Raw genomic sequence first — 27,361 nt, forward strand, 5'->3', positions numbered from 1 at the left:
TGGGACATATTGCTTTAAGTTTTCTGTCTTGACACTTTGATGTCTTCCTTGGTCTACCAGTATGTTTGCCTTTAACAGCCTTCCCATGTTGTTTGTATTTGGTCCACAAATTTTTCATGATTCCATAATTTTTTCCTCAGAATTGAGTGATTCCATATTTTTTTCCCTCTGCTTGGTCTAAAAAAGTAACCGTTACTGACTGCCACAATTATTTTTCCTGATTTCTTATAGTGTTTCTTAAAGCCAGAAAGTTGCCATTTGAAATTACTTTAGTTTTGTGTCATGTCTGTGATCTGCTTTTTTTCTACAAAATTAAACATCTGAATGAACATCCTCCGAGGCCGGTGATTCCATAATTTTTGCCAGGGGTTGTATGTATTTATTATACTTCATGGACCATAGTGAACACTTATTTGTATAAATATGATGTCCTAAAAAAACAACACTACGAGTATAACAAAAATTGACTGTAAACAGGATCAAATTTATTGCCCAAATCTTTCAATTATACCTGAATCTATATATGATTTTTTTTCAATTGATAAAATCAATAAAAATTTGACTGCATATATTCTTAATAATAATATATTGAGATACAGACAGTTCACAGAAGACATTTTCCATTGATACAATCAAAATTAGAAACAGTCCAGCAGGTAACAGTACAAAAACAATAACAATCGTATTCATGTCCATGACTAAATATACTAAAACAAATACGTCACAATTGCACACAATTTGATATGTGTACAACTGTGATGTGTTTGTTTTAGTATATTTAGATTTTGTTGTGATTTGGCACTTTATAAGCCGATTAAATTGAACTGAAATTGATCATTTTATTGAGTCTTAAAGTAAATAAATATGAAATTGGTCACTGGATCCTTAAACTTTGGACATAATAAACTCTACATGGTGGATCCTTGGTCTCTGGACATAAATAGGAATAAACAAAATCTGTAGTTTTTGTCAAAAGCATTTCCTTTCAGACATTATTGGCATAAATGTCCTTCCATATATCTGAGCTGAGCTCTTACAGCTGCTGTGCTTCACTTCAGGGTGTAATTTGAAAAGAAAACACAGCACGTTTCATTTTGGGAGGAAAAAAACATTTTAGTCGATTGTAGTTTCTTGTCTGTATTACAAGTTTGGAAAGAGGTGTCATTTTATTTAAAGCGGCGATTCATTTTGAAGTTATTATTTCCGACCGGACTCTGTCTCAGCCGCGCAGCGTTTCGAGCTGTGTGAACGGAACGGAGGACGATTCTCTTTTCTTGACAGCAACAAGACAAGAGTCCCACTTAATGACTTTAATCCACACAAAAGTGACTGACGACATTTTAATGGCTTTGAGAGGGGTTAAGAAGTGGACTTGCCGAAGAGCAGTGAATCAAAGAACCAAAGAGCTACTGGATCGAAGCATTGGTTCAATGGTTCATGGTTTCAAAGTGGAGCCGCGCTGCAGAAACGGTTGATTACTGACCCGCTGCAGACCAGAGTGGGGTTAACTTACTCAGATGTAACCCAGGGTCAACCTCTTAAACCGGGGTTGGCAAAACCTGGTGTTCTCAAGTGGTGTTAATCGGTACTACGACGCTGAATAAGATGTTGATTTGTTGAACCTGTGTTAACCTAAGTGGAGTTTATGCGCGTCCACATAAAAGGGTCGGGTTGCAGCGCACGTCACCATTTTTCAATGATGGCGCGGTCACCTTACTTTACCGAAAAAGAATGCGCGATTATTTTGTGGAGCTACGAGGAATTTAAATTAACGTTAAGGGGGAAATCGAACACATCGTCTGCCAATAAAGCAAGACAGGCTTGTTGGCAACGTATTGCTGATCGGGTAAATGCGTAAATACAATTCAGTTGTTCTCCAAATCTGTTACAGATGATTAACCTGTGGAATGTCTGATATGTGTAAAAAAAAATGACCCTCTTTCATTAATTACGCCCAGATGCAACACGATTCAGAAGTGGGCATAGGCCTACTAATAAATGTTAGGTTAATTTAATGTTTCCTAAATAGGCTACCTTGACTGTATGATTGCTATTCCTAATCCTGTCAATATTTCAGATGCAATAGCAGTGCCAAATGCACCTGGCGGCAGGTGAAGATGAAATATAAAAACATCCTTCAGAACGGTAGGTTTATATTCATAGCTTGATAAGCCCCACTTCGCCTAATTAATGGACATGCATTAGACCTAATTTGATATTAGTAATTACCCACGATTGCATAAAACCCTTCTTTGATTTGCATTGTGGATAAATGGCCAGGGAAAATGACAAATGCAAGTACTACCTTGCGAATCTCAGATGTTCAGCATCACCGATGGAATACATAAATTGTCCACTGGCAAAATAGGCACAAGGCACATTATCTGCACGATCGTCGGGGCATTGCTACACTGTAAAAAATGACTTGTTTTTACAGGAAAACGCTGGCAGCTGTGGTTACCAGGGAATTCCTGTAAAACATACAGCAGCACAGTAGATAACGTTACAGACATAATATGTATATGGATTTACAGTGAATGAACCACGGCTGACTCACATTAAAGGAACTGTTAAATCTACAAACAAGAGCTCTCTTTTTTTGTACATTTAACTGCTGTATTTTTTACAGGAATTCCCCTGACCACAGCTGCCAGTGTTTTCCTGTAAAAACAGTCTTTTTTTACAGTGTACGATGGGCGATGTTACAGACTTCTGGCCCGATCAGCTGACAAAGATAACGAATTCCCTCGGCAGAGAATCAATATCTTTCATAGAGAATATCGTCCGGGTACGTCAGCGGATTCTGGCGGTCTTTAAAAACCCTCGCCCTGCGTAGAGAGCCCCTCACAATTTGTGCTACAATATCAAATGGATCATCCAGGTAGGCCGGCATTGCCTTGGCGTGATTGAAGGTGGATGGACGGTACTTATAAAGGGAGTGGTTAAGCGAAAACCTCAAGCTAACCTAGAACATAACCTGCTCGGAGCAGGTTTGCCGCACGGCGTAAGTTGCCGTGGCAGCATACCTCGGCCTATCCACCTTTCGTAGTACGGGTTAGCCGGAAAGTTACTCCACACATCATCAACTTACTCCCGAAGTTACCCTGATAAGCCAGTAGCCCCGCTTCGTAGTACAGGCCACAAACCCTGAATATCCGACTTTATTTGTACGTCGTATGACTCTGAAACTCGGAAAAAATCTGTATAATTTATGGACTATAGGTTGACATGAAAACCACCGAAAAGCTGTGTTCACCGCGGGGACACGTTCAGCACTATTCAGGATTATTCATGTTTTTTTTTACCGATGACGAATGATGCGTAAAAAAAAATTTGACCAATGCAGCTGCATCGGTCCAAACCGGTCTGGATCCGGGCCTGATCCTGTAGAACTTTGTACCGAAAATGTCCATTCAAAAGTATGGCGTCTTTCTGCATTTTGTTTTGTTGTGCATTGCATAGCCTGTACTTTTCTCGATCCTCGTGTCGTTTTCTGTGTGAACGCAGCTATCAGCAGGAAGCAGCAGTATAAACTCGCTCCTGACTGACGCTTTCAAAATAAAAGGCAACAAACAGTCATAAAAGGCTAAAAAAAAAAAAAAAAAAAAAAAACCCTGCAGCGTTAAGGGGAGGAACAAAATTGTCGGCGATAATGACCTCAATAATTAACGCAACGTTAGCGCGTTAACGTTGCCCAGCCCTAATATATATATATATATATATATATATATATATATATACACACACACAAATGATGAATGTTTATGAGTTCAATGGTACAAATATTTCATGAGGTGAAAGCTGGCACATACATTCAATGAGGTGAAGCTGAGTTGAATGGTTTGTTCCAGCTTTCACTGAATTAAATATTCGTTCCATTGAAAGAATGTAAAAACATTCATTATTTGTTTTATATAACGGCTAAAATAGATCCTTGTCATTTGTTATTTTATTCATTTATAAACAGAAAAGGGACTTACATTTTGGTGTTCCACTGCTGCTAATGGCCCACTCACATGGCACACGACAATTACTGAATGAAGGGAAAAAGTAAAAAACGTCGCAATTCGTTGAAAAAAGGTGGACGAAAGAGCTTTTATCACCGAACAGTCTGCGAAGCAAGAGCGCAAAAGGGACAAAAGAGGAAATTAACAAAACCGAAGCTCACGATCTCGACGAAACGCGCCTGGAGCCACAGCTGGAGCAGTGTGTGTCTGCTCCAGCACTCGGTGCTGGGACGGAGCTCATAGCGCCTGAGTCCTGGAGAAACTGCAAACAGAATCTGTGGAGATCTGTGTGCATGTAGATGGACCACCTGCTCTGGTTCCTTGTCAGAACAAAAGAGGGATCATCTCCATCATCATCAGAATCCACACTGTCTGTTGACACGCTGTGCGCTCCGTCGTGCTCCAATTAAAAAAAGAAAAAAGGTGTGCTGTGGTCACTGCTGTATCACAGTATTATGTTCTAAGCCATATATATATTGATTTATAACAGAAAACTGTCAAAAGGGAGAATAAATATAAATATAAGTGTAAAGATGATTGAATATATCAGAGCAGTAAATTAATCAGTGCGTGTGAACGCACACATTGACTTGCGGTTATTTCCACCAGCTGATCACTGATCCACAACGTGAGTTCTTCCTTCCAGAACAGCGCTTTATATCATCATTTTGATTATCTACCTGTTGCCACATGTACAGAAGGAATGGATTGTCATTCCTACACTCATATTGTTATATTTAATACAAAATAATAAGCGCACACAGGAACTCCTGCTCCCGCTGATGCTGCATTCATGTACCGTCGGAAATTACACAACTTTTTCGTTGTTTCAAATTCAACAGTTGCTTGTGGCAAAATAATTAATTATATCAATCAATCAATCAATTTTATTTATATAGCGCCAAATCACAACAAACAGTTGCCCCAAGGCGCTTTATATTGTAAGGCAAGGCCATACAATAATTACGTAAAAACCCCAACGGTCAAAACGAGCACAGAACTCCCTTTTAACAGGAAGAAAGCTCCAGCAGAACCAGGCTCAGGGAGGGGCAGTCTTCTGCTGGGACTGATTGGGGCTGAGGGAGAGAACCAGGAAAAAGACATGCTGTGGAGGGGAGCAGAGATCAATCACTAATGATTAAATGCAGAGTGGTGCATACAGAGCAAAAAGAGAAAGAAACACTCAGTGCATCATGGGAACCCCCCAGCAGTCTAAGTCTATAGCAGCATAACTAAGGGATGGTTCAGGGTCACCTGATCCAGCCCTAACTATAAGCTTTAGCAAAAAGGAAAGTTTTAAGCCTAATCTTAAAAGTAGAGAGGGTGTCTGTCTCCCTGATCTGAATTGGGAGCTGGTTCCACAGGAGAGGAGCCTGAAAGCTGAAGGCTCTGCCTCACATTCTACTCTTACAAACCCTAGGAACTACAAGTAAGCCTGCAGTCTGAGAGCGAAGCGCTCTGTTGGGGTGATATGGTACTATGAGGTCCCTAAGATAAGATGGGACCTGATTATTCAAAACCTTATAAGTAAGAAGAAGAATTTTAAATTCTATTCTAGAATTAACAGGAAGCCAATGAAGAGAGGCCAATATGGGTGAGATATGCTCTCTCCTTCTAGTCCCCGTTAGTACTCTAGCTGCAGCATTTTGAATTAACTGAAGGCTTTTCAGGGAACTTTTAGGACAACCTGATAATAATGAATTACAATAGTCCAGCCTAGAGGAAATAAATGCATGAATTAGTTTTTCAGCATCACTCTGAGACAAGACCTTTCTAATTTTAGAGATATTGCGTAAATGCAAAAAAGCAGTCCTACATATTTGTTTAATATGCACTTTGAATGACATATCCTGATCAAAAATGACTCCAAGATTTCTCACAGTATTACTAGAGGTCAGGGTAATGCCATCCAAAGTAAGGATCTGGTTAGACACCATGTTTCTAAGATTTGTGGGGCCAAGTACAATAACTTCAGTTTTATCTGAGTTTAAAAGCAGGAAATTAGAGGTCATCCATGTCTTTATGTCTGTAAGACAATCCTGCAGTTTAGCTAATTGGTGTGTGTCCTCTGGCTTCATGGATAGATAAAGCTGGGTATCATCTGCATAACAATGAAAATTTAAGCAATGCCGTCTAATAATACTGCCTAAGGGAAGCATGTATAAAGTGAATAAAATTGGTCCTAGCACAGAACCTTGTGGAACTCCATAATTAACCTTAGTCTGTGAAGAAGATTCCCCATTTACATGAACAAATTGTAATCTATTAGATAAATATGATTCAAACCACTGCAGCGCAGTGCCTTTAATACCTATGGCATGCTCTAATCTCTGTAATAAAATTTTATGGTCAACAGTATCAAAAGCAGCACTGAGGTCTAACAGAACAAGCACAGAGATGAGTCCACTGTCTGAGGCCATAAGAAGATCATTTGTAACCTTCACTAATGCTGTTTCTGTACTATGATGAATTCTAAAACCTGACTGAAACTCTTCAAATAGACCATTCCTCTGCAGATGATCAGTTAGCTGTTTTACAACTACCCTTTCAAGAATTTTTGAGAGAAGGAAGGTTGGAGATTGGCCTATAATTAGCTAAGATAGCTGGGTCAAGTGATGGCTTTTTAAGTAATGGTTTAATTACTGCCACCTTAAAAGCCTGTGGTACATAGCCAACTAATAAAGATAGATTGATCATATTTAAGATCGAAGCATTAAATAATGGTAGGGCTTCGTTGAGCAGCCTGGTAGGAATGGGGTCTAATAGACATGTTGATGGTTTGGATGAAGTAACTAATGAAAATAACTCAGACAGAACAATCTGAGAGAATGAGTCTAACGAAATACCGGCATCACTGAAAGCAGCCAAAGATAACGATACGTCTTTGGGATGGTTATGAGTAATTTTTTCTCTAATAGTTAAAATTTTATTAGCAAAGAAAGTCATGAAGTCATTACTAGTTAAAGTTAAAGGAATACTCGGCTCAATAGAGCTCTGACTCTTTGTCAGCCTGGCTACAGTGCTGAAAAGAAACCTGGGGTTGTTCTTATTTTCTTCAATTAGTGATGAGTAGTAAGATGTCCTAGCTTTACGGAGGGCTTTTTTATAGAGCAACAGACTCTTTTTCCAGGCTAAGTGAAGATCTTCTAAATTAGTGAGATGCCATTTCCTCTCCACACAAGAGATTAATTCTGGCCTATGTAATGTGCCTGAGCACATTGAAGCTGCCCCCCCACACAGATAAAAAAATCCAAGCAAGCAGGCTGAGTTTGCCCTGTAATTTCCGACGGTACATGAACGCAGCAGCAGCCTCAGCGCTCACAAACCGGCTTCTGCACTGTGTGAAAACGTTCAGCTGCTCCAATGAAGTCAAATTAAACAATAACGTGAGAAAAACTAAACAAACGATTAAAAAGCATCAAGAACGACAGCAAAATGAGACACAGACAAACTGAGGTTTTCGTTGCCCTTCGTTCAAACTTTTCAACAGTTTAAAAATCCAGTGCCAGCTACAGGAACGAAGCTGCGCAAAGGTTAAACGATGCCAACGACAGTCAACGAAAGTCCAGATTTCTTGTTTCGTCAGGGCGTCGTCACCCTTCGTTAAGTGCCGTGTGACTGGGCCATAAAGTCCAAATGGTAAAGTGTAGTGCAGTGATGCTGTGCACTGACTTCGGACTTGCATAAAAAAAAGAAAAAAAAAAAGACTTTGTGTAGTTCCTCAGTCCAGCCAAAAATCACGTCAGTGTTTCATGTGAACAGCTCTTCATGCATCCAGGCAGCTTGAGTGGTCCTTGAGTGGTCCAGCCAGAGCCCAGACCTGAATCCAGTTGAACATTTCTGGAGAGATCTGAAAATGTCTGTGCACTGATGCTCCCCATCCAACCTGATGGAGCTACAGAGGCGCTGCAAAGAGGAATGAGCAAAAACTGCCCAGATAGGTGCACCAAGCTTGTGGCATCATATTCAAGAAGACTTGAGGTTGTAATTGCTGCCAAAGGTCCATCAACAAAGTATTGAGCAAAGGGTGTGAATACTTATGTACGTATTTTATAAGTTTATGTTTTAATAAATTTGCAAAAAAAACTTTTTAAATGTTGTCATTATGGGGTGTTGTGAGAAAAATTTTGATGGGAAAAATGAGTTTACGCCATTTTTGAATCAGGTAACATAACAAAATGTGGAAAAAGAGAAGCACTGTGAATACTTTCTGGATGCACTATAATTATGTTTTGAGTCGGCTTAACGATATAGCGTGTTGTACACTGTTGTAAAAAGCTGTCTGGCTGCCAACAAATGTCTGTTAAACCTGACACTGAGTAGCTGTGGGGTTTTTCCCATCTTTTTCTAGCACTCTGCAATGCATAGACCAGAGGCGAGAACAGAGGCTCCACAGCAACCTGACCTAAAGACGAAGAAAAAGCAGGAGCCCATCAGACAAAGGTTCATCCTGTTAGTATGTTGACATGAGAAACCCATCATGTCCATCTGTGACACCGGAGGAGAATTCTGATTTTAACACAAGGTTTTTTATTCTATCACTCCAGAAGAATGAAGACCAAAGAAACTGTTTTAGATAAATGGAAACCTTTTTTAATTTAACATGCGATTGTCAGGTTTTACAGAGGCTGTAATGAAGCAAAGCCTCAGCTTGATTTTTACAATTTGATGCATTTTGATAATAACGGCACACCGATGCCAGAGAGCGATCCTTATATTATCATTTTAGTAACCATAACAAGCAACAGGGGCCTTAGTGGCCACCATAACCGTGATTAGTGAACAAGAAGAAGAAAAAAAAATAATATTTCAATTATTTATTGGTTGAAATAAAAGTATTAATAAATGAAATAGTTTTGGCTGTGTTGAATGTTTGGTCTCCAAAATAAAGGTCAAACAAGGTCGACATCCATTGGATTCTATGACTTGTGACATATGTTACCCTGTAACGTGATAAGTAAGCATGACAGATGGTGCAAACTATTCCTTTTTAGAACCATGATAACCCAAACAATAATTGGCATCTTTTTTTTTTTTTTTTTTACTGAAATTGGAGCAACTTTAACTTTTGACCCCTGTACAAATTGAAAGTGACCTTTGTCACCATTTGTGTTTTTACCCCGTAAAACTATATGGATGGGCCTAGTGGGGAAAAAAATAATACATTTTATCTTACTGCTCTACTTCAGAGAGGTTTGGTGCCTGCTTTCCACTGATTTGACACAATGGCACACTTTCTTTAACTTGCCATTAAACCTTTGCTTTGTTTGCTTTGTTGAAGCCCTGTCAGGTTCCTTAGGGCCCCTTCACACACAGTGTGAAGTCAGGTCGAAGTGCCCACAAAGCAGGAATTGTGCAAAGTGTGTTAAATCGTCCCTGCCTGGAGCGCCTCATACACCTGTTGCTACAACTATCTGCACACACCAGTGGCATTTTTTTTTTTTTTTTTTTTTTTTTTTTTTATTCCACATCAGCTGTGTGATGTGGTTCCACAGGTACCAGCTGGTTTTTGTTTTATTTATTCCACATCAGTGGTGTGATGTGGTTCCACAGGTACCAGCAGGTTTTTGTTTTATTTAATCCACATCAGTGGTGTGATGTGGTTCCACAGGTACCAGCAGGTTTTTGTTTTATTTAATCCACATCAGTGGTGTGATGTGGTTCCACAGGTACCAGCAGGTTTTTGTTTTATTTATTCCACATCAGTGGTGTGATGTGGTTCCACAGGTACCAGCTGGTTTTTGTTTTATTTATTCCACATCAGTGGTGTGATGTGGTTCCACAGGTACCAGCAGGTTTTTGTTTTATTTAATCCACATCAGTGGTGTGATGTGGTTCCACAGGTACCAGCAGGTTTTTGTTTTATTTAATCCACATCAGTGGTGTGATGTGGTTCCACAGGTACCAGCAGGTTTTTGTTTTATTTAATCCACATCAGTGGTGTGATGTGGTTCCACAGGTACCAGCAGGTTTTTGTTTTATTTAATCCACATCAGTGGTGTGATGTGGTTCCACAGGTACCAGCAGGTTTTTGTTTTATTTATTCCACATCAGTGGTGTGATGTGGTTCCACAGGTACCAGCTGGTTTTTGTTTTATTTATTCCACATCAGTGGTGTGATGTGGTTCCACAGGTACCAGCAGGTTTTTGTTTTATTTAATCCACATCAGTGGTGTGATGTGGTTCCACAGGTACCAGCAGGTTTTTGTTTTATTTATTCCACATCAGTGGTGTGATGTGGTTCCACAGGTACCAGCTGGTTTTTGTTTTATTTATTCCACATCAGTGGTGTGATGTGGTTCCACAGGTACCAGCAGGTTTTTGTTTTATTTAATCCACATCAGTGGTGTGATGTGGTTCCACAGGTACCAGCAGGTTTTTGTTTTATTTAATCCACATCAGTGGTGTGATGTGGTTCCACAGGTACCAGCAGGTTTTTGTTTTATTTATTCCACATCAGTGGTGTGATGTGGTTCCACAGGTACCAGCAGGTTTTTGTTTTATTTAATCCACATCAGTGGTGTGATGTGGTTCCACAGGTACCAGCAGGTTTTTGTTTTATTTATTCCACATCCGTGGTGTGATGTGGTTCCACAGGTACCAGCTGGTTTTTGTTTTATTTAATCCACATCAGTGGTGTGATGTGGTTCCACAGGTACCAGCTGGTTTTTGTTTTATTTATTCCACATCAGTGGTGTGATGTGGTTCCACAGGTACCAGCTGGTTTTTGTTTTATTTAATCCACATCAGTGGTGTGATGTGGTTCCACAGGTACCAGCAGGTTTTTGTTTTATTTATTCCACATCAGTGGTGTGATGTGGTTCCACAGGTACCAGCTGGTTTTTGTTTTATTTAATCCACATCAGTGGTGTGATGTGGTTCCACAGGTACCAGCTGGTTTTTATGTTTTATTTATTCCACATCAGTGGTGTGATGTGGTGCACCTCGCACTGGGTTCTTGCTGGAAAGACCGTCGCGTGCATGAACCCTCGCACCAGGATCGTGCACACCTGCCCGTCTGCACAATGTTTCATGGTGCGCTAATTCGAACTGTTTTGCCGTATTCGACCAAACTTCGCACTATGTGTGAAGGGGCCTTTATGCACTCCGGATTTCAAAGATGAGCGATGACACTGAATGGTTTATAGCTTCTTTTTCCCAAAGCTCAAGTGCTTTGCACCCTGCATTTTATTTTGCTCTCAGATTACTCAAGGCAAAAATGAGTAAGACACACCCCAACTGTACTGGCACTATCTATGCGTTTTGCGCCAAAGGTCATCAAGATAAAGCCAGATCGTGGTATCTGCCGGAAACAGATTTCATCCACCGTTCGTTTGTCAGTAGACAGAACAGATCCAATTTTTTTTTAGAACTTATATTTTTTTTATTAGTATTTAGAAACAACAGAGCAATCAAATCCATTTGTACAGATCACAGCAATCACACACACACAATATGCGATATAATTTTTTTACATTACAACTCTGTAAAGGCACTTTCTGTAATCAAATCAGAATCACATGAACATAATCTCAAAAGGACTCCATCGGAGCTTAAAAATGTATGTTTCAAGTCTTAGAGAAAAGGTTATTTTTTCCATCTGATAAACGTCTGTTACTTTTTGAATCCAAAAATTAAGAGATGGTGGTTCCAGCCAGTTCATTGTGATACATTTCAGAGCTACTGTAAAAAGAATGTTCAGTAAATATGACTCAGCTCGTCCCTGTATACAAGCTGGGATGATACCAAGTAGAGCCACTGTCACATCCTTAGAAATCACTCTATGAAACATCTGGTTGACTGTCTTGAACCCCTCATCCCAAAAAAGTAGTAATTTCGGACACGTCCAAAAGAACAGATCCAATTTTGATTAAATTACTCAGCAACCCCATGTTTCTGTTTGGCCCAATTAAATGTTTCTCCTGAAATGCAGGTCATGTCTATGTTGACCACTGACCTGAATTAAATCACTCTCTGCTGTATTTTAGTGGGCTGAAAGAACAGATTTTAGGCTTAAAGGACTCAAAGACTCCAAGTTTCTACTTGATCCCATTAAACATTTTCCTATAAAACAAACAAAAACAAACAAAAACTGTAGTCTAAAAACACTTGTTTTGACCAAATAAAATCAGTGACCACTGAGGCTAAAAATTTAACTCCGTGGGCCAGGTAGGCCATCCACCCCCCCCCCCCCCCCCCCCCCCCCCCACACTTACTTTCCGCCATTGGGTTCAACTACTTCTTTGGACCTTCTAGAACACCAAAATCAGGTGCCACCATCGTCAAACTCATTTGGTCCTTCCCGTGGCAGCCATTTTCAAAATGGCCGCTACAAACTTGACTAAAGCCCAATAACCTATTTCTGGACCTCTTTTTTTTTTTTTTTTTTTACTGTTAATGACTTTTAAATCCATATTGGAGTGTAAGAGGGGTATTTTGGGGTTTGCTGGAAAAATGTGGTGTTTGGCGGCCGTACTGGATTTCAAAATGGCTGCCCAAAAATTAACAAATGCTCTATTTTGAGTATTAAGGCACATAGAGACATGATCTTGGTTTCTAAACATAGGTTTTCAGACCCAAGGAATCCATTGGTACCAACTAAAATGGTCTGCTGTCAGTGGCCATCTTGTATTTTCAAGATGGCTGCCTGTTAATTACATTTCATGGGCTACGTATTGTTATTTTAAACCATATAATCTTGATATAACAATGTTTCTGCATAGTTTATTAACATATCGCACTCTTATTACATCAGATGGTACCGGTATATGACTAAAGAGGAATAAAATACAGTACATACTAACAAATACAAATTTAGACAGTTTAAACATATTTACCATTGTTACTTAATGTTGTATGTAATACATAACTCTAATATGTAACACAACTCTAATATTACAATTCCATGTCATTCACAGTTTAGTTTTCATCCTTACTGTCACTCTCTTCTGGGATAATATAACTGTCACTCTTACATGAAATTACATCACTCGATATATACATTACTATTCAAAGCGTGTTATATGTGACACATCAACTCTAATATTCGAATACCCTTTCTTTCACAGTTTTTTTTTCATCATCACTGTCACTGTCTTCTGACAAAACATCACAGTCACTTTCATCTGAGATCACATCACTCCCTACTGCATCATCCTCATCAGAGCTGTAGTCATCATTGCTCTCTGCACCATCATCCTCTTGCGCCACATCATGGGGGATAAGAGGTCCTTCAAACCATAATGGTTGTAGTTTGCCATCCAAATATGTCCAGCCATGACCCTCTGTAGGCTTGGGGACTGAGGGTTGAGCAATGTGGGCTTGCTTCCAGATGGCTACCTGATAGTTTGCTCTTCTTATGTGTTGTATGAGAGCTTTCCTGCATGGAGGCAGTTGGCACAGGTCAATATGTCTGTCAACATTTATTGTTCCATCTGGGGCCCCACACTTTTCTTTCAAGTGGTCATGACGCAGCTCATCAACTGAGGTTAAATGTGTTTTGCCATACATGATACAGGTGAACTTCTCTATGTCTGCATATAGACTGTCTTTAACTTCCCAGTTGTCTCCAAGTTCATCAATACCATGGAACTCATGAGACCTCAACACTTGCTTGAGAGGCCTCACTTTGCCAATACTGTTGAAGGCACTTGTTGAGTCACGAGTGAAGGCATGGAGTCCCAACAGAGCTGTGCAAAGTGGTTGCCCATATGTGCCTGCAAGCTCGGTTACATCAATCAGTCTTTTATTGTCACCTGTACCTGTATCAAACAGCACTGTAATGGTCATCTTTGAAGCATGGTGAAGAAGAAGATGTCACTGTCAGGAGACCGTACACGTACTGTTTTGTACCCTTGATCTTGTGCATAGAGGCAGCAGAGTACAACCCTGGTGTCTGTCTCCTCTTGCGTGGAGTACAAGGAATTGATCTCTGTTCTGACTACTGAGCTGCCATCCTGGCTTTCTAAATGGAAGCAGTGGCCCTGTGTGACTACTAAAATACTCCTGTCAATCAGTTTTGGCCCGAAAGAATCATTTGACCATATTCCTGCCATTGTTTCGACAAGTTGCGTTTTATTGTCATCATTTTGCAGGAAGTTCTTCCAGTTTGCTGGACGTTTTGTCTTTGGGCCAGATATTATCAGTTTCTCACTTGAGCCTCTCCGGTCCCTTTCCTGGGTTTTCACAGAATCTTCAGCATACATGTCAGTGCTGAACAGAAAGTCAGTCACAGGCATAGTGTCAAACACTTTATGGGCAATCAGGCTGAAGTATTCTGGGATATTTGTCATTGAGTGGAATGTAGCATTGCCATCTTGAATAAGCAAGGTATTGTCAGATGCCAGACACCAAGATCATGTCTCCATGTGCCTTAATACTCAAAATAGAGCATTTGTTAATTTTTGGGCAGCCATTTTGAAATCCAATACGGCCGCCAAACACATTTTTCCAGCAAACCCCAAAATACCCCTCTTACACTCCAATATGGATTTAAAAGTCATTAACAGTAAAAAAAAAAAAAAAAAAAAAAAAAAAAAAAAAAAAAAAGAGGTCCAGAAATAGGTTATTGGGCATTAGTCAAGTTTGTAGCGGCCATTTTGAAAATGGCTGCCACGGGAAGGACCAAATGAGTTTGACAATGGTGGCACCTGATTTTGGTGTTCTAGAAGGTCCAAGGAAGTAGTTGAACCCAATGGCGGAGAGTAGTGTATTTGATTTTGGATTGGGCTTGTTTTCACACTTACCATGTTTGGACCATTTCAGTCAGACTGTGGTCTGTTTCCTCAGAGAGTTTGGCTCTTTTGGAACGGACTGGACTTTGGTGTGGACCAAACAAATGGGCCATGGTCCTTTTGAAAAAGTGGGACTCTGTTCAGTTACAAGGGTCCATGGTACGGTTCACCTGTGAAACTCAAAATGAAACAGCAGATATAAATTCTGTCTAGCTTATTTTGCTGCAAAAAGACACTGCAAAATGAGGTACAGGTTGTGAATTTATTACCCGAGGCCAAAATATGGCCATCAGGTATTGCGTAGACTTTGTGTCTGTCCGTCTGTTGGTGCTCACCATAAGTCTAGTCCTATTACTGCCAGGGCTTTCAGATTCACAAGGAACATTCTTGGGACACAGACCTTGGATAAGTTCAAAGATGGCTAACCTTGACCTATTTCAAGAGGTCAGAAGGTCACATTCTGTTTCCTATTTTTATGCTCATACGGCCAAGGATGTTTTAGCACTGAGTTATGTATTATTTTCCAAAGAACGCTGCACAAGTGTAAATATAATGCAATGCTAACATACCCTCGACCATATGAGCATTGTCTTCTTGATAATTTGCAATTGTTTAATTAATTATTAAGATCCTATTGTCTTATGTACAATTTGTACATGTTCAATAAAGCCCCTCTATCAATCAATCAATCAATCAATCAGTCATCCAAAGACACACAGATTAGGTGGATTAGAAACTTTAAATTGTCCATAGCTGTGTGTGCAGGTGTGAATGTGTTTGTTTGTCTATATGTGGCCCTGTGACAGACCGGCGTCCTGTCCAGGATGTACCCTGCCTCATGCTCCATGACTGCTGGGATAGGCCTCAGCCCCTGCCACCCTTAATTGGACTAAGCGGTTGAAGATGAGTGAGAAGATAAATAAAGTCCCATTTTGACCCTTGATCCTGATTAAATGAGCCCTCTCTGTAGTTCATACAGTGCATCCAGAAAGAATTCACAATGATTCACTTTTTCCATATTTTGTTATGTTACAGCCTTTTTTCAAAATGGATGAACTTCATTTTCTTCCTTAAAATTCTACACACGATACCCCAGCCCTTTTCGGTGGCTGCCCCCAAACATTGGAACAGTTTGCCTTTACATGTCAGAGCAGCTCCAACTCTAGAGACTTTTAAATCTGCTCTTAAAACTTACCTTTTTTTGCTTTGGCTTTTAATACAATACAATCATTGTATTCTGTTTTATTTACATTTCACACAATGTAGCTGTATGTGTCTGGGTTTTTTTTTTTTTTTAACTTGTCTTTTGTTTACAACCCCAATTCCAATGAAGTTGCGACATTGTGTGAAATGTAAATAAAACAGAATACAATGATTTGCAAATCCTCTTCAACCTATATTCAATTGAATACACCACAAAGACTAGATATTTAATGTTCAAACTGATAAACTTGTTTTTGTGCAAATATTTGCTCATTTTGAAATGGATGCCTGCAACACGTCTCCAAAAAGTTGGGACAGTGTTATGTTTATCACTATGTTACATCACCTTTCCTTCTAACAACACTCAATAAGAGTTTAGGACAATAATTTCGAGTATCATGACTGGGTATAACAGGAGCATCCCCAAAAGGCTTAGCCATTCACAAACAAAGATGGGACATGGATGACCACTTTGGGAACAACTGAGTGACAAAATAGTCCAGTAGTTTAAGAACAATGTTTCTCAATGTTCAATTGCAAGGAATTTAGGGATTCCATCATCTACAGTCCATAATATAAGAAGATTCAGAGAATCTGGAGAACTTTCTACACATAAGCTGCAATGTCGAAAACCAACATTGAATGCCCCGTGACCTTTGATCCCCCAGGCGGCTCTGCATTAAAAGCAGACATCATTGTGTAAAGGATCTTACCACGTAGGCTCAGGAACACTTCAGAAAACCATTGTCAGTTAACACAGTTCGTCGCTACATCTACAAGGGCAAGTTAAAACTCTACCATGCAAAGTGAAGCCATACATCAACAACATCCAGAAACGCTGCTGCCTTCTCTGGGTCCGAGCTCATTTAAAATTGTTTTTGAAAATCATGGACGTCGTGTCCTCCAAACAAAAGAGGAAAAAGACCATCCAGATTGTTTCCAGCACAAACTTAAAAGCCAGCATCTGTGATGATATGGGGGTGTGTTAGGTTTTGGAGCAACACATGCTGCCATCCAAGGAACGTCTTTTTCAGGGACGTCCCTACTTATTTCAGCAAGACAACGCCAAGCCACATTCTGCCAATGTTACAACAGCATGGCTTGGTAAGAAAAGAGTGCGGGTACTAGACTGGCCTGCCTGCAGTCCAGATCTGTCACCCATTGAAAATGTCTGGCACATTATGAAGCACAAAATATGACAACAGAGACCCCGGACTGTTGAACAACTGAAGTCATACATCAAACAAGAATGGGAAAGAATTCCACCTACAAAGCTTCAACAATTAGTGTCCTCAGTTTCCAAACGCTTACGGAGTTTTGTTTATAAGGAAAGGTGATGTAACACAGTGGTAAACATACCATGTCCCAGCTTTTTTGAAATGTGTTGCAGGCATCCATTTCAAAACGAGCAAATATTTGCACAAAAACAACAAAGTTTATCAGTTTGAACATTAAATATCTTGTCTTTGTAGTGTATTCAATTGAATACAGGTTGAAGAGGATTTGCAAATTAGTGTACTCTGTTTTTTAATTTACATTTTACACAACGTCCCAACTTCATTGGAATTGGGGTTGTATTGGATTTTAACTGCCCTGTTTTTGTAATGTTTTTGATATTGTTTTTAACATGTGAAGCACTTTGGGCAGCTAGTGTTAAAAATATGCTATACAAATAAAATTCACATTGACAATTACATAATGACAATGTGAAAAGGTTTTTGATTTTTTTGTAAATTTGTTAAAAATTAAAAAAGTAAGAAATCACATGTGCATATGTATTTACAGTCTTTGCCATGAAGCTCAAAATTGAGCTCAGGTGCATCCTGTTTCCACTGATCATCCTTGAGAAGTTTTTACAGCTTAATTGGAGTCCACCTGGAGTAAATTCAGTTGATTGGACATGTTTTGGAAAGACACACACCTGTCTACATATAAGGTCCCACAGATGACAGTGCATGTCAGGGCACAAACCAAACCAAGCGTGAAGGCAAAGGAATTGTCTGTAGACCTCTAAGACAGGATTATATCAAGGCAAAAATCTGGGGAAGGGTACAGAAACATTTCTGCTGCTTTGAAGGTCCCAATGAGCACAGCGGCCTGCATCATCTATAAATGGAAGAGGTTTGGATCCACCAGGCCTCTTCCTAGAGCTGGCCGCCCGTCCAAACTGAGTGATCGGGGGAGAAGGGCCGTAGTCAGAGAGGTGACCAAGAGCCTGATGGCCATGTCCGAACTCCAGCATTCCTTGGTGGAGAGAGGAGAACCTTCCAGAAGGACAACTCTCAACATCTCTGCAGCAATCCACCAATCATACCTGTGTGGTAGAGTGGCCAGACGGAAGCCACTCCTTAATAAAAGGCACATGGCAGCCCACCTGGAGTTTGTCAAAAGGCTCCTGAAGGACTTTCAAACAATGAGAAACAAAATTCTCTGCTCTGATGAGACAAAGACTCAGCTCTTTGGCGTGGATGCCAGGCATCATGTCTGGAGCAAACCAGGCATCATCCCTACAGTGAAGCATGGTGGTGACAGCATCATGCTGTGGGGATGTTTTTCAGCGGCAGGAACTGGGAGACTAGTCAGGATTGAGGACAAGATGAATGCAGCAAAGTACAGAGACATCCTACATGAAAACCTACTCCAGAACGCTCTTGGCCTCAGACTGGGGCGATGATTCATCTTTCAGCAGGACAATGACCCTAAGCGCACAGCCAAGATATCAAAGGAGTGGCTTCAGGGAAACTCTGTGAATGTCCTTGAGTGGCCCAGCCAGAGTCCAGACCTGAATCCGATTGAACATCTCTGAAGAGATCTGAAAATAGCTGTGCACTGATGCTCCCCATCCAACCTGATGGAGCTACAGAGGTGCTGCAAAGAGGAATGAGCAAAAACTGCCCAAAGATAGGTGCAAACTTGTGACATCATATTCAAGAAGACTTGAGGTTGTAATTGCTGCCAAAGGAGCATCAACAAAGTATTGAGTAAATTGTGTGAATACTTATGTACATACCTTATTAGTTTATGTTTTAATAAATTTGAAAAGAAAATTTAAAGGTTGTCATTATGGGGTGTTGTGAGAAAAATTTTGAGGGGAAAAATGAGTTCATTTTGGAATCAGGCTGTAACGTAACAAAATGTGAAAAACGAGAAGCACTGTGAATACTTTCTGGATGCACTATAATTATGTTTTGAGTCGTCTTACGATGTAGCGTGTTGTACACTAGGAAAAAGCTGTCTGGCTGCCAACAAATGTCTGTTAAACCTGAAACTGAGTAGCTGTGGGGGTTTTTCCATGTTTTTCTAGCACTCTGCAATGCATAGACCAGAGGTGAGAACAGAGGCTCCACAGCAACCCGACCTAAAGACGAAGAAAAAGCAGGAGCCCATTAGACAACAAAGGTTCATCCTGTTATTCCAGTGGGATAAAAAAGTATTTAGTCAGCCCCTGATTGTGCAAGTTCCCCTATTTAGAAAGATGGGAGAGGTCTGTAATTTTCATCATAGGTACACTTCAACTGTGAGAGACAAAATAAGAAAAAAAAAAAAAATCCAGGAAATCACATTGTAGGATTTTAAAATAATTTATTTGTAAATTATGGTGGAAAATAAGTATTTGGTCAATAACAAAAATTCAACTGAATACTTTGTAACATAATCTTTGTTGGCAATGACAGAGGTCAAACATTTCCTGTAAGTCTTCACCGGGTTTGCACACACTGTAGTAGGTATTTTGGTCCATTCCTCCATACAGACCTCTAGAGCAGTAATGTTTTGGGGCTGTCACTGGGCAACAGCCCCAGATCGAGGGAGATTATCAATGGTCTTGTATGTCTTCCATTTTCTTACAATTGCTCCCGCAGTTGATTTATTCACACCAACCTGCTTGACTACTGTAGACTCACTCTTCCTAGCCTGGTGCACATCTACAATTTTCTTCCTGGTGTCCTTCGACTGCTCTTTGGTCTTGGCCATGGTTGAGTTTGGAGTTACTGTTTGAGGCTGTGGACAGGTGTCTTTTATACAGATAAGTTCAAACAGGTGTCATTAATACAGGTAACGAGTGGAGGACAGAAGAGCTTCTTAAAGAAGTTGTTACAGGTCTGTGAGAACCAGAAATCTTATTTGTGAATGACCAAATACTTATTTTCCACCACAATTTACAAATAAATTCTTTAAAAATCCTACAATTTCATTTCCTGGATTTTTTCCCCCCCATTTTGTCTCTCATAATTGAAGTGTACCTATGTTCAATTCAATTCAATTTTATTTATATAGCGCCAAATCATAACAAACAGTTGCCCCAAGGCGCTTTATATTGTAAGGCAAGGCCATACAATAATTACGTAAAAACCCCAAAGGTCAAAACGACCCCCTGGGAAGGAAAAACTCCCTTTTAACAGGAAGAAACCTCCAGCAGAACCAGGCTCAGGGAGGGGCAGTCTTCTGCTGGGACTGGTTGGGGCTGAGGGAGAGAACCAGGAAAAAGACATGCTGTGGAGGGGAGCAGAGATCAATCACTAATGATTAAATGCAGAGTGGTGCATACAGAGCAAAAAGAGAAAGAAACACTCAGTGCATTATGGGAACCCCCCAGCAGTCTAAGTCTATAGCAGCATAACTAAGGGATGGTTCAGGGTCACCTGATCCAGCCCTAACTATAAGCTTTAGCAAAAAGGAAAGTTTTAAGCCTAATCTTAAAAGTAGAGAGGGTGTCTGTCTCCCTGATCCGAATTGGGAGCTGGTTCCACAGGAGAGGAGCCTGAAAGCTGAAGGCTCTGCCTCCCATTCTACTCTTACAAACCCTAGGAACTACAAGTAAGCCTGCAGTCTGAGAGCGAAGCGCTCTATTGGGGTGATATGGTACTATGAGGTCCCTAAGATAAGAAGGGACCTGATTATTCAAAACCTTATAAGTAAGAAGAAGAATTTTAAATTCTATTCTAGAATTAACAGGAAGCCAATGAAGAGAGGCCAATATGGGTGAGATATGCTCTCTCCTTCTAGTCCCCGTCAGTACTTTAGCTGCAGCATTTTGAATTAACTGAAGGCTTTTCAGGGAACTTTTAGGACAACCTGATAATAATGAATTACAATAGTCCAGCCTAGAGGACATAAATGTATGAAATAAATGTTGAAAATTACAGACCTCTCGTCTTTCTAAGTCAGAGAACTTGCACAATCATGGGCTGACTAAATACTTTTTTACCCCACTGTACGTTGACATGAGAAATCCATCATTCATCCGTGACACCGGGGGAGAATTCTGATTTTAACACAAGTTTTTTTATTTTATCACCCCAGAAGAATGAAGACCAAAGAACCTGTTTTAGATAAATGGAAACCTTTTTTAATTTAACATGTGATTGTCACAGGTTTTACAGAGGCTGTAATGAAGCAAAGCCTCAGCTTTATTTTTGCACTTTGATAATAACGGCACACCAATGCCAGAGAGCGATCCTTATATTTTCATTTTAGTAACCATAACAACTAACAGGGTCCTTAGTGGCCACCATAACCGTGATTAGTGAACAAGAAGAAAAATATAACATTTCAATTATTTATTGGTTGAAATAAAAGGATTAATAAATGAAATAGTTTTGACTGTGTTGAATGTTTGGTCTCCAAAATAAAGGTCAAACAAGGTCGACGTCCATTGGATTCTATGACTTGTGACATATGTTACCCTGTAACGTGTTAACTAAGCATGACAGATGGTGCAAACTATTCCTTTTTAGAACCCTGTTAACCCAAACAATAATTGGCATAATTTCTTTTACTGAAATTGGAGCAACTTTAACTTTTGACTGCTGTACAAACTGAAACTGACCTTTGTCACCATTTGTGTTTTTACCCCATAACTCCAGAACATTCAGTCACAGATAGTCCAAACTATACCTTTTTAGAATCATTATGATCAGACAAATAATGTAGTCTAGTTTTTAACATGACTGGAGCAGTTTTACATTTTGATCTCTGTGTAATTCTTCATTGACCCCTAGCTGGCTACAGCTACCACCCTGGGATGTTATACATTTTTGTGTAGGGCATGGTATACTGAGGCTGGATTCTAAGTGTTGTTTCGTCACCTTAAGTGGTACCGAAAACCTGCTTGGCCCATGTACTAGATAGGTAGTGATGGTTTCCAGGCTGGGCAGAAGGCAGCCAATGATCTTTTGGGCAGTGTTCATGGCCCTGTCTACCACCTTTGTTCTCAGATGTGGAGCCTGTGTACCACACACCCAGACAATGTCAGTACGCTGTCCACCGAGGAGTGATAGAAGGCCAGCAGCAGCTTCGTGTCCAGGTTGTTCTTCCTGAGGACACCGAAGATGTGTAGCCGCTGCGGAGCCTTCTTAAACGAAGATGTGTAGCTGCTGCGGAGCCTTCTTAACCAGACTCCTGATGTTGGAGGTGATCTGTAGAGATGTGGGTGCCCAGAAACCTGAAGGTGGTGACAGTTTCCACATGTTCTCCCTTTATGAGGAGGAGGGGTGGTCCTGTCTGTTCTTCCTTAAGTCCATGATGAGTTCTTATGTCTTCGGGTCAGGTTGTTCTCTGAGCACCAGAGCAACAGTTCTTCCACCTCTGCCCTGTACGCTGTCTTGTCCCCATCGCAGATGAGTTCAACCACTATGGTATCATCCGCATATTTTGTAATGTGGTTGGTTGGTTGGGTGGGTTGGAGAGCAGTCGTAGTCGTACAGTATAGGGCTCAGAACACAGCCTTGAGGGGAACCAGTGCTGAGTGCAAGTGTGGAGAAGTGGCAGGGGCCAAGTTTCACAGACTGAGTGGCTGGTCAGAAAATTTTAAATCGAGTCACATTTGGGGAGGGGGATCTGTAATTTAAGCAGTTTGGTGATGAGAATGTCCAATATGATGGTGCTAAACGTTGCACTGTAGTCCACAAAGCGCACCCTCACACAGTTCTTCTTGTTCTCCAGGTGGCTCAGCGCAGTGTGGAGAGTGAGGGTGATGGTGTCCTCTGTAGATCGGTTTGCCCTGTAAGCAACTGATTGCTCCAGGCACTTCATAATTATAGACATCAGTGCGATGGGTCTGTAATCATTCAAGCTGTCTATGTCCAGGTTTTTTGGGGATGGGTACAATGGTGGAGGCCATCAGAAGCGGGGACGGTGGCATGTGTCAGGGACAGGTTGAAGAATTGATCAGGGCCTGGACTTTGTCATCCAGGGCTTCCTGTTTGGAAAGACCCAGATGCGTCTGTCCTTGATGATGTTTTCTACACAGCACTTGATGTAGAAGAGGACACACTCTGTGTGTGTAGTAAGCAGCAATTACATCGATTACAGTCAAATTATAAACAAATATATATATTGAGATTAATTGGTCATAAAAAATTGATTCCAATACAATTGAAAACATTGACAGAAAATATATGATTTACATATAAAGTATATTGTCCCATAATAGTTACGCACAAGTACATTGTTAACCATGGAAATAGATCATCACAGTTTGATTATAAACTTACATATTTCTGAACTCCTTTTTATCAATTTCTATCAGATATGTCATTCAAATGTTATGTTATTCTGGATGTTGTTTAAGGAAATTTCTATTTTATTCATCTGTTGAGTAAAAAAGTATCCTAAATTTGTTGTAATATATACACTGACTCTATGCAGAAAGTGTGGCACATTAACGTGTACAGTCATCCTTTGCCAATTCATGATAGACCCTTGATTCAAATTTTATATATACACTCAACAAAAATATAAACGCAACACTTTTGGTTTTGCTCCCATTTTGTATGAGATGAACTCAAAGATCTAAAACTTTTTCCACATACACAATATCACCATTTCCCTCAAATATTGTTCACAAACCAGTCTAAATCTGTGATAGTGAGCACTTCTCCTTTGCTGAGATAATCCATCCCACCTCACAGGTGTGCCATATCAAGATGCTGATTAGACACCATGATTAGTGCACAGGTGTGCCTTAGACTGCCCGCAATAAAAGGCCACTCTGAAAGGTGCACAATTGCGAATTAAACTATGCAAGGCTGCTGTTCCTGGACTTCACTTCTGCGTTCAACACCATCATCCCGCAGAAACTGGTTTCCAAGCTGGCTGAACTAGGAGCCCCCTCAGCACTGTGCAACTGGATCCTGGACTTCCTGACTGGGAGACCACAGAGTGTCAGGATCAACACCACTTCATCCTCCACCATCATCCCGAACACTGGCTCACCCCAGGGTTGTGTGCTCAGTCCACTGCTGTACACATTGATGACCTCGTTTGCAGAGCCCAGCACAAGAATAATCTTGTTAAGTTTGCAGACGATACAGCAGTGATCGGGCTCATTAGCCAAGGGGATGAGACAGTGTACAGGCGAGAAGTGGAGAACCTGACACGGTGGTGCAGAGACAACAACCTCATCCTGAACACCCAGAAAACCAAGAAGATAGTTGTTGAGTTCTGCAGGTCAACCCCCACCACCCCCTTCCCCCTCTACATCAACAGAGCAGTGGTGGAGATCGTCTCCTCCTTCAGGTATCTTGGAGTCCACCTCTCCAACACTCTCACCTGGCACACCACCACCACGGCTGTCATCAAGAAAGCCCACCAACATCTCTATTTTTTGAGGAAATTGGGAAGGGCCGGACTGAACACAGACGTCCTCGGGGCCTTCTACAGCTGTGCAGTGGAGAGTGTCCTGTCCTGCTGCCTCCCTGTGTGGTATGGTGGCTGCACAGTGGCGGAGAAGAAAGCGCTGCAGCGGGTGGTGAAGTCTGCACAGAGGACCATCGGATGCAGCTTACCACCCACTGGGGGCATCTGCATCTCCAGATGTAGAGACAAAGCCACCTGCATCCTCTGAGACTCCACCCACCCTGCATACAGTTTGTTCACACCCCTTCCCTCTGGAAGGAGGCTGTGCAGTATCCGGGCAAAAACATCCAGACTGAAAAACAGCTTCTGCCCGAATGCTGTCAGATTGTTGAACAGTTCAACATCCACCATCAAACTGTGAACATTGCACTACATGCACATTGTCACCTTCTTAATACTCTTAACGCTGCTGCTGCTCCTGCCGACCCTGTGCCTTGTATATATATTCTATGGCCACAGGAGTGGGCATGTTGCACATTGCAAAAGTTTATATTGCAAAAGTTTATACAATAGGTTAGGTTAAAAAAAAATTGTCCCAGTTAACTACACTAAGACCTGGAGAAACTGCATTTCGTTCTGCCTGTAAGGGTCGAGTGATAATAAAAGTGAGTCTGAGTCTAAACTCCGCTATTCTGTGCTCACCATGTTGGTCAGGAACACTAAGTGGTTTAGGGTGCTGTTTGTAAAGGGAAAGTGTCAAAACCCCTCACAATCTAAAGTCTCACTCAAGATACATTTGTGGCTAGTTGACTGCATTCAGCTATTGGGCTTCAGAAACCTGCTGTAGGGTGGTTTAATGCCTACTTAGGGAATTGGCAGCAGTGTGTGGAACTTGGTGGCATTATCTCCTCACCTGCAAAAGTGGTTTGTCGTGTTCCAGGGGGGTCAATATCAGGACCCTTATTGTTCTTAGTATATGTTAACGATATGCCTGCAGCAGTAAAGTGCAAACTCCTGCTGTATGCAGACGATTCTATTCTCCTGATAGCTGGCAAAAACACTGCTGATATACAGCAGCATGTCATTGGAACTTGAATCAGTCAAGGAGTGGCTTATCGAAAACAGGCTCTCTCTTCATCTTGGTAAGATGGGATCAATCTTTTTTAGCTCCAACCACAGAGGTAATGAGTCAATGGACATCACCTGTGATGGTCAAAAAAAAATCATCAATAAAATCCTGTGTTAAATACTTGGGTACTGAGCTTGACCAGTCACTTAGTGGAAGCCAAACAGCTGACAGTGTCAAAGAAATCCAACACCAAATTGAAGTTTTTCTATAGGCAAGCCAGAAATCTGTATATGGAAACCAAGAAACATCTTATGTCAGCTTTGAGCCCATGTCATTTTGACTATGCCATCATCTCCTGGTACTCTCAATAGTATGTGTCTGCAGAGCCGGAGGCTGCATGTTTACGGCTGCATTCTCAGGCTGCAGACTGCTGCTTCTACTGACATTGATTCAGAGCATTTCTCTTGAGACTGCGCCACCTACCTGTGATTCAAGAGCGTGACTTGCCATTTTTAAATTTGATTTCACTCCAAATATATTTACAATTTAACTAAATCAGTTAGTACGTCTCTAGAGCCTATAAGACTGCACTTTCAGGAGCACACAGTATTGCACAAAAAGTAGTACTTCAGGTCCTATCTATAATTGTAAATGTTAAATGTACCCAAAAATGCTTAAAAAAGTTAAGCTTTTAAAGATTTATTCCACCCAAAAATATTAATTAATAAATAAATAAATAAAAAAAAATTTTGTTTCATGCATTGGGACAAAATGTGTGGCAATATAACGTTATAATCACGTAATTGAATAATGTAATCATATGGTGTGGTCACTGTGTTCTCTCTGTTAGAGAAATTATGCACCTGACTGTATATCATTATATTATCACCAGCACACCTTATATATATATATATATATATATATATATATTGTCACAACGTATATTATCGTTTGTTCTGCATCACATGTCATATGCATGCATATATCTTTTGCACCATGTAGTTTTGCACGTCTCTGTTGGGATTATGGCCTTGAAGCAAGGACAGTGTCTGTGGGAGGACAGCGAAACAATGGAATTGATGTACACCAGCTGGATTCACGTCATGTCGGGTGACGTTGTTTGATGGGGAAAAGGAGTACAGGCAGACAGCAGCAAACCCACGGAAACACATATTAGCTTGCAATAGCTCACCAGCTGCACAGGATGTTTTGCTCCTATTCATTGCTTTTATTCATGATATTCATAATAACCGACAATGTCGTCACGCCCTGCTTGTATGCCACTTTTGCTTAATAAAAATGCTGAGCACAGGAAGACAGTTCGACGAGAGTCAAAGAGAGAGAGAAAGGACACGGCTCTCTGAGACTGCTCTTCCCTTTGCATGCAAAGCTGAAAAGGTTGCTGGTCTCGTGTTCACTCATTTATAAATGTCTGGTAGGGTAAGGTATTTGACCCTGACACTCTCGATCTACAACAAGACAGTTTGAAAGTTTTGAACACGGTGATAAAGACAATGCTGGAGGCAGATGCTTAGATTTATTTTTACATTTGTAAACCAAAATAAAAGCTTAAAACACACGCACGCACACTGATCCAAATGCAGGAAGAGCATCAAGTTATGTGGACATCTCAGAGCCTCCTGAAAGACAGACATTAGCATGCAAAAACAGCCTTAGCATTAATATATCCGATAAACTCTCCATTTTTCACTTTCATGGGCCTAATAATTTTCATTTGTAACAGTTCATGCCAATATACCCCATTTTTAAGT

The 27,361-nt window shown here is 40.6% G+C and overlaps 1 protein-coding gene across 2 annotated transcripts in view; it reads left to right on the forward strand.

The window, feature by feature from the left end:
• LOC117509611 (proton-coupled folate transporter-like) overlaps positions 1 to 19,351 on the forward strand; it is a 33,322-nt gene extending 13,971 nt beyond the window's left edge. The window contains exon 6 of one of the 2 annotated variants that reach the window (XM_034169356.1): positions 19,248 to 19,351. In XM_034169356.1, the coding sequence (XP_034025247.1) occupies positions 19,248 to 19,275 (28 nt within the window). In that variant the 3' untranslated portion in view covers positions 19,276 to 19,351. Of the gene's footprint in view, positions 1 to 8,358; positions 8,785 to 19,247 lie in introns of those variants that run through there. The other variant, XM_034169355.1, reaches the window with a different exon arrangement.
• The last annotated feature ends 8,010 nt before the right edge of the window (positions 19,352 to 27,361 follow it).

The sequence above is a fragment of the Thalassophryne amazonica genome, chromosome 4, assembly GCF_902500255.1.
Source record: "Thalassophryne amazonica chromosome 4, fThaAma1.1, whole genome shotgun sequence".
NCBI classification, from domain to species: domain Eukaryota; kingdom Metazoa; phylum Chordata; class Actinopteri; order Batrachoidiformes; family Batrachoididae; genus Thalassophryne; species Thalassophryne amazonica.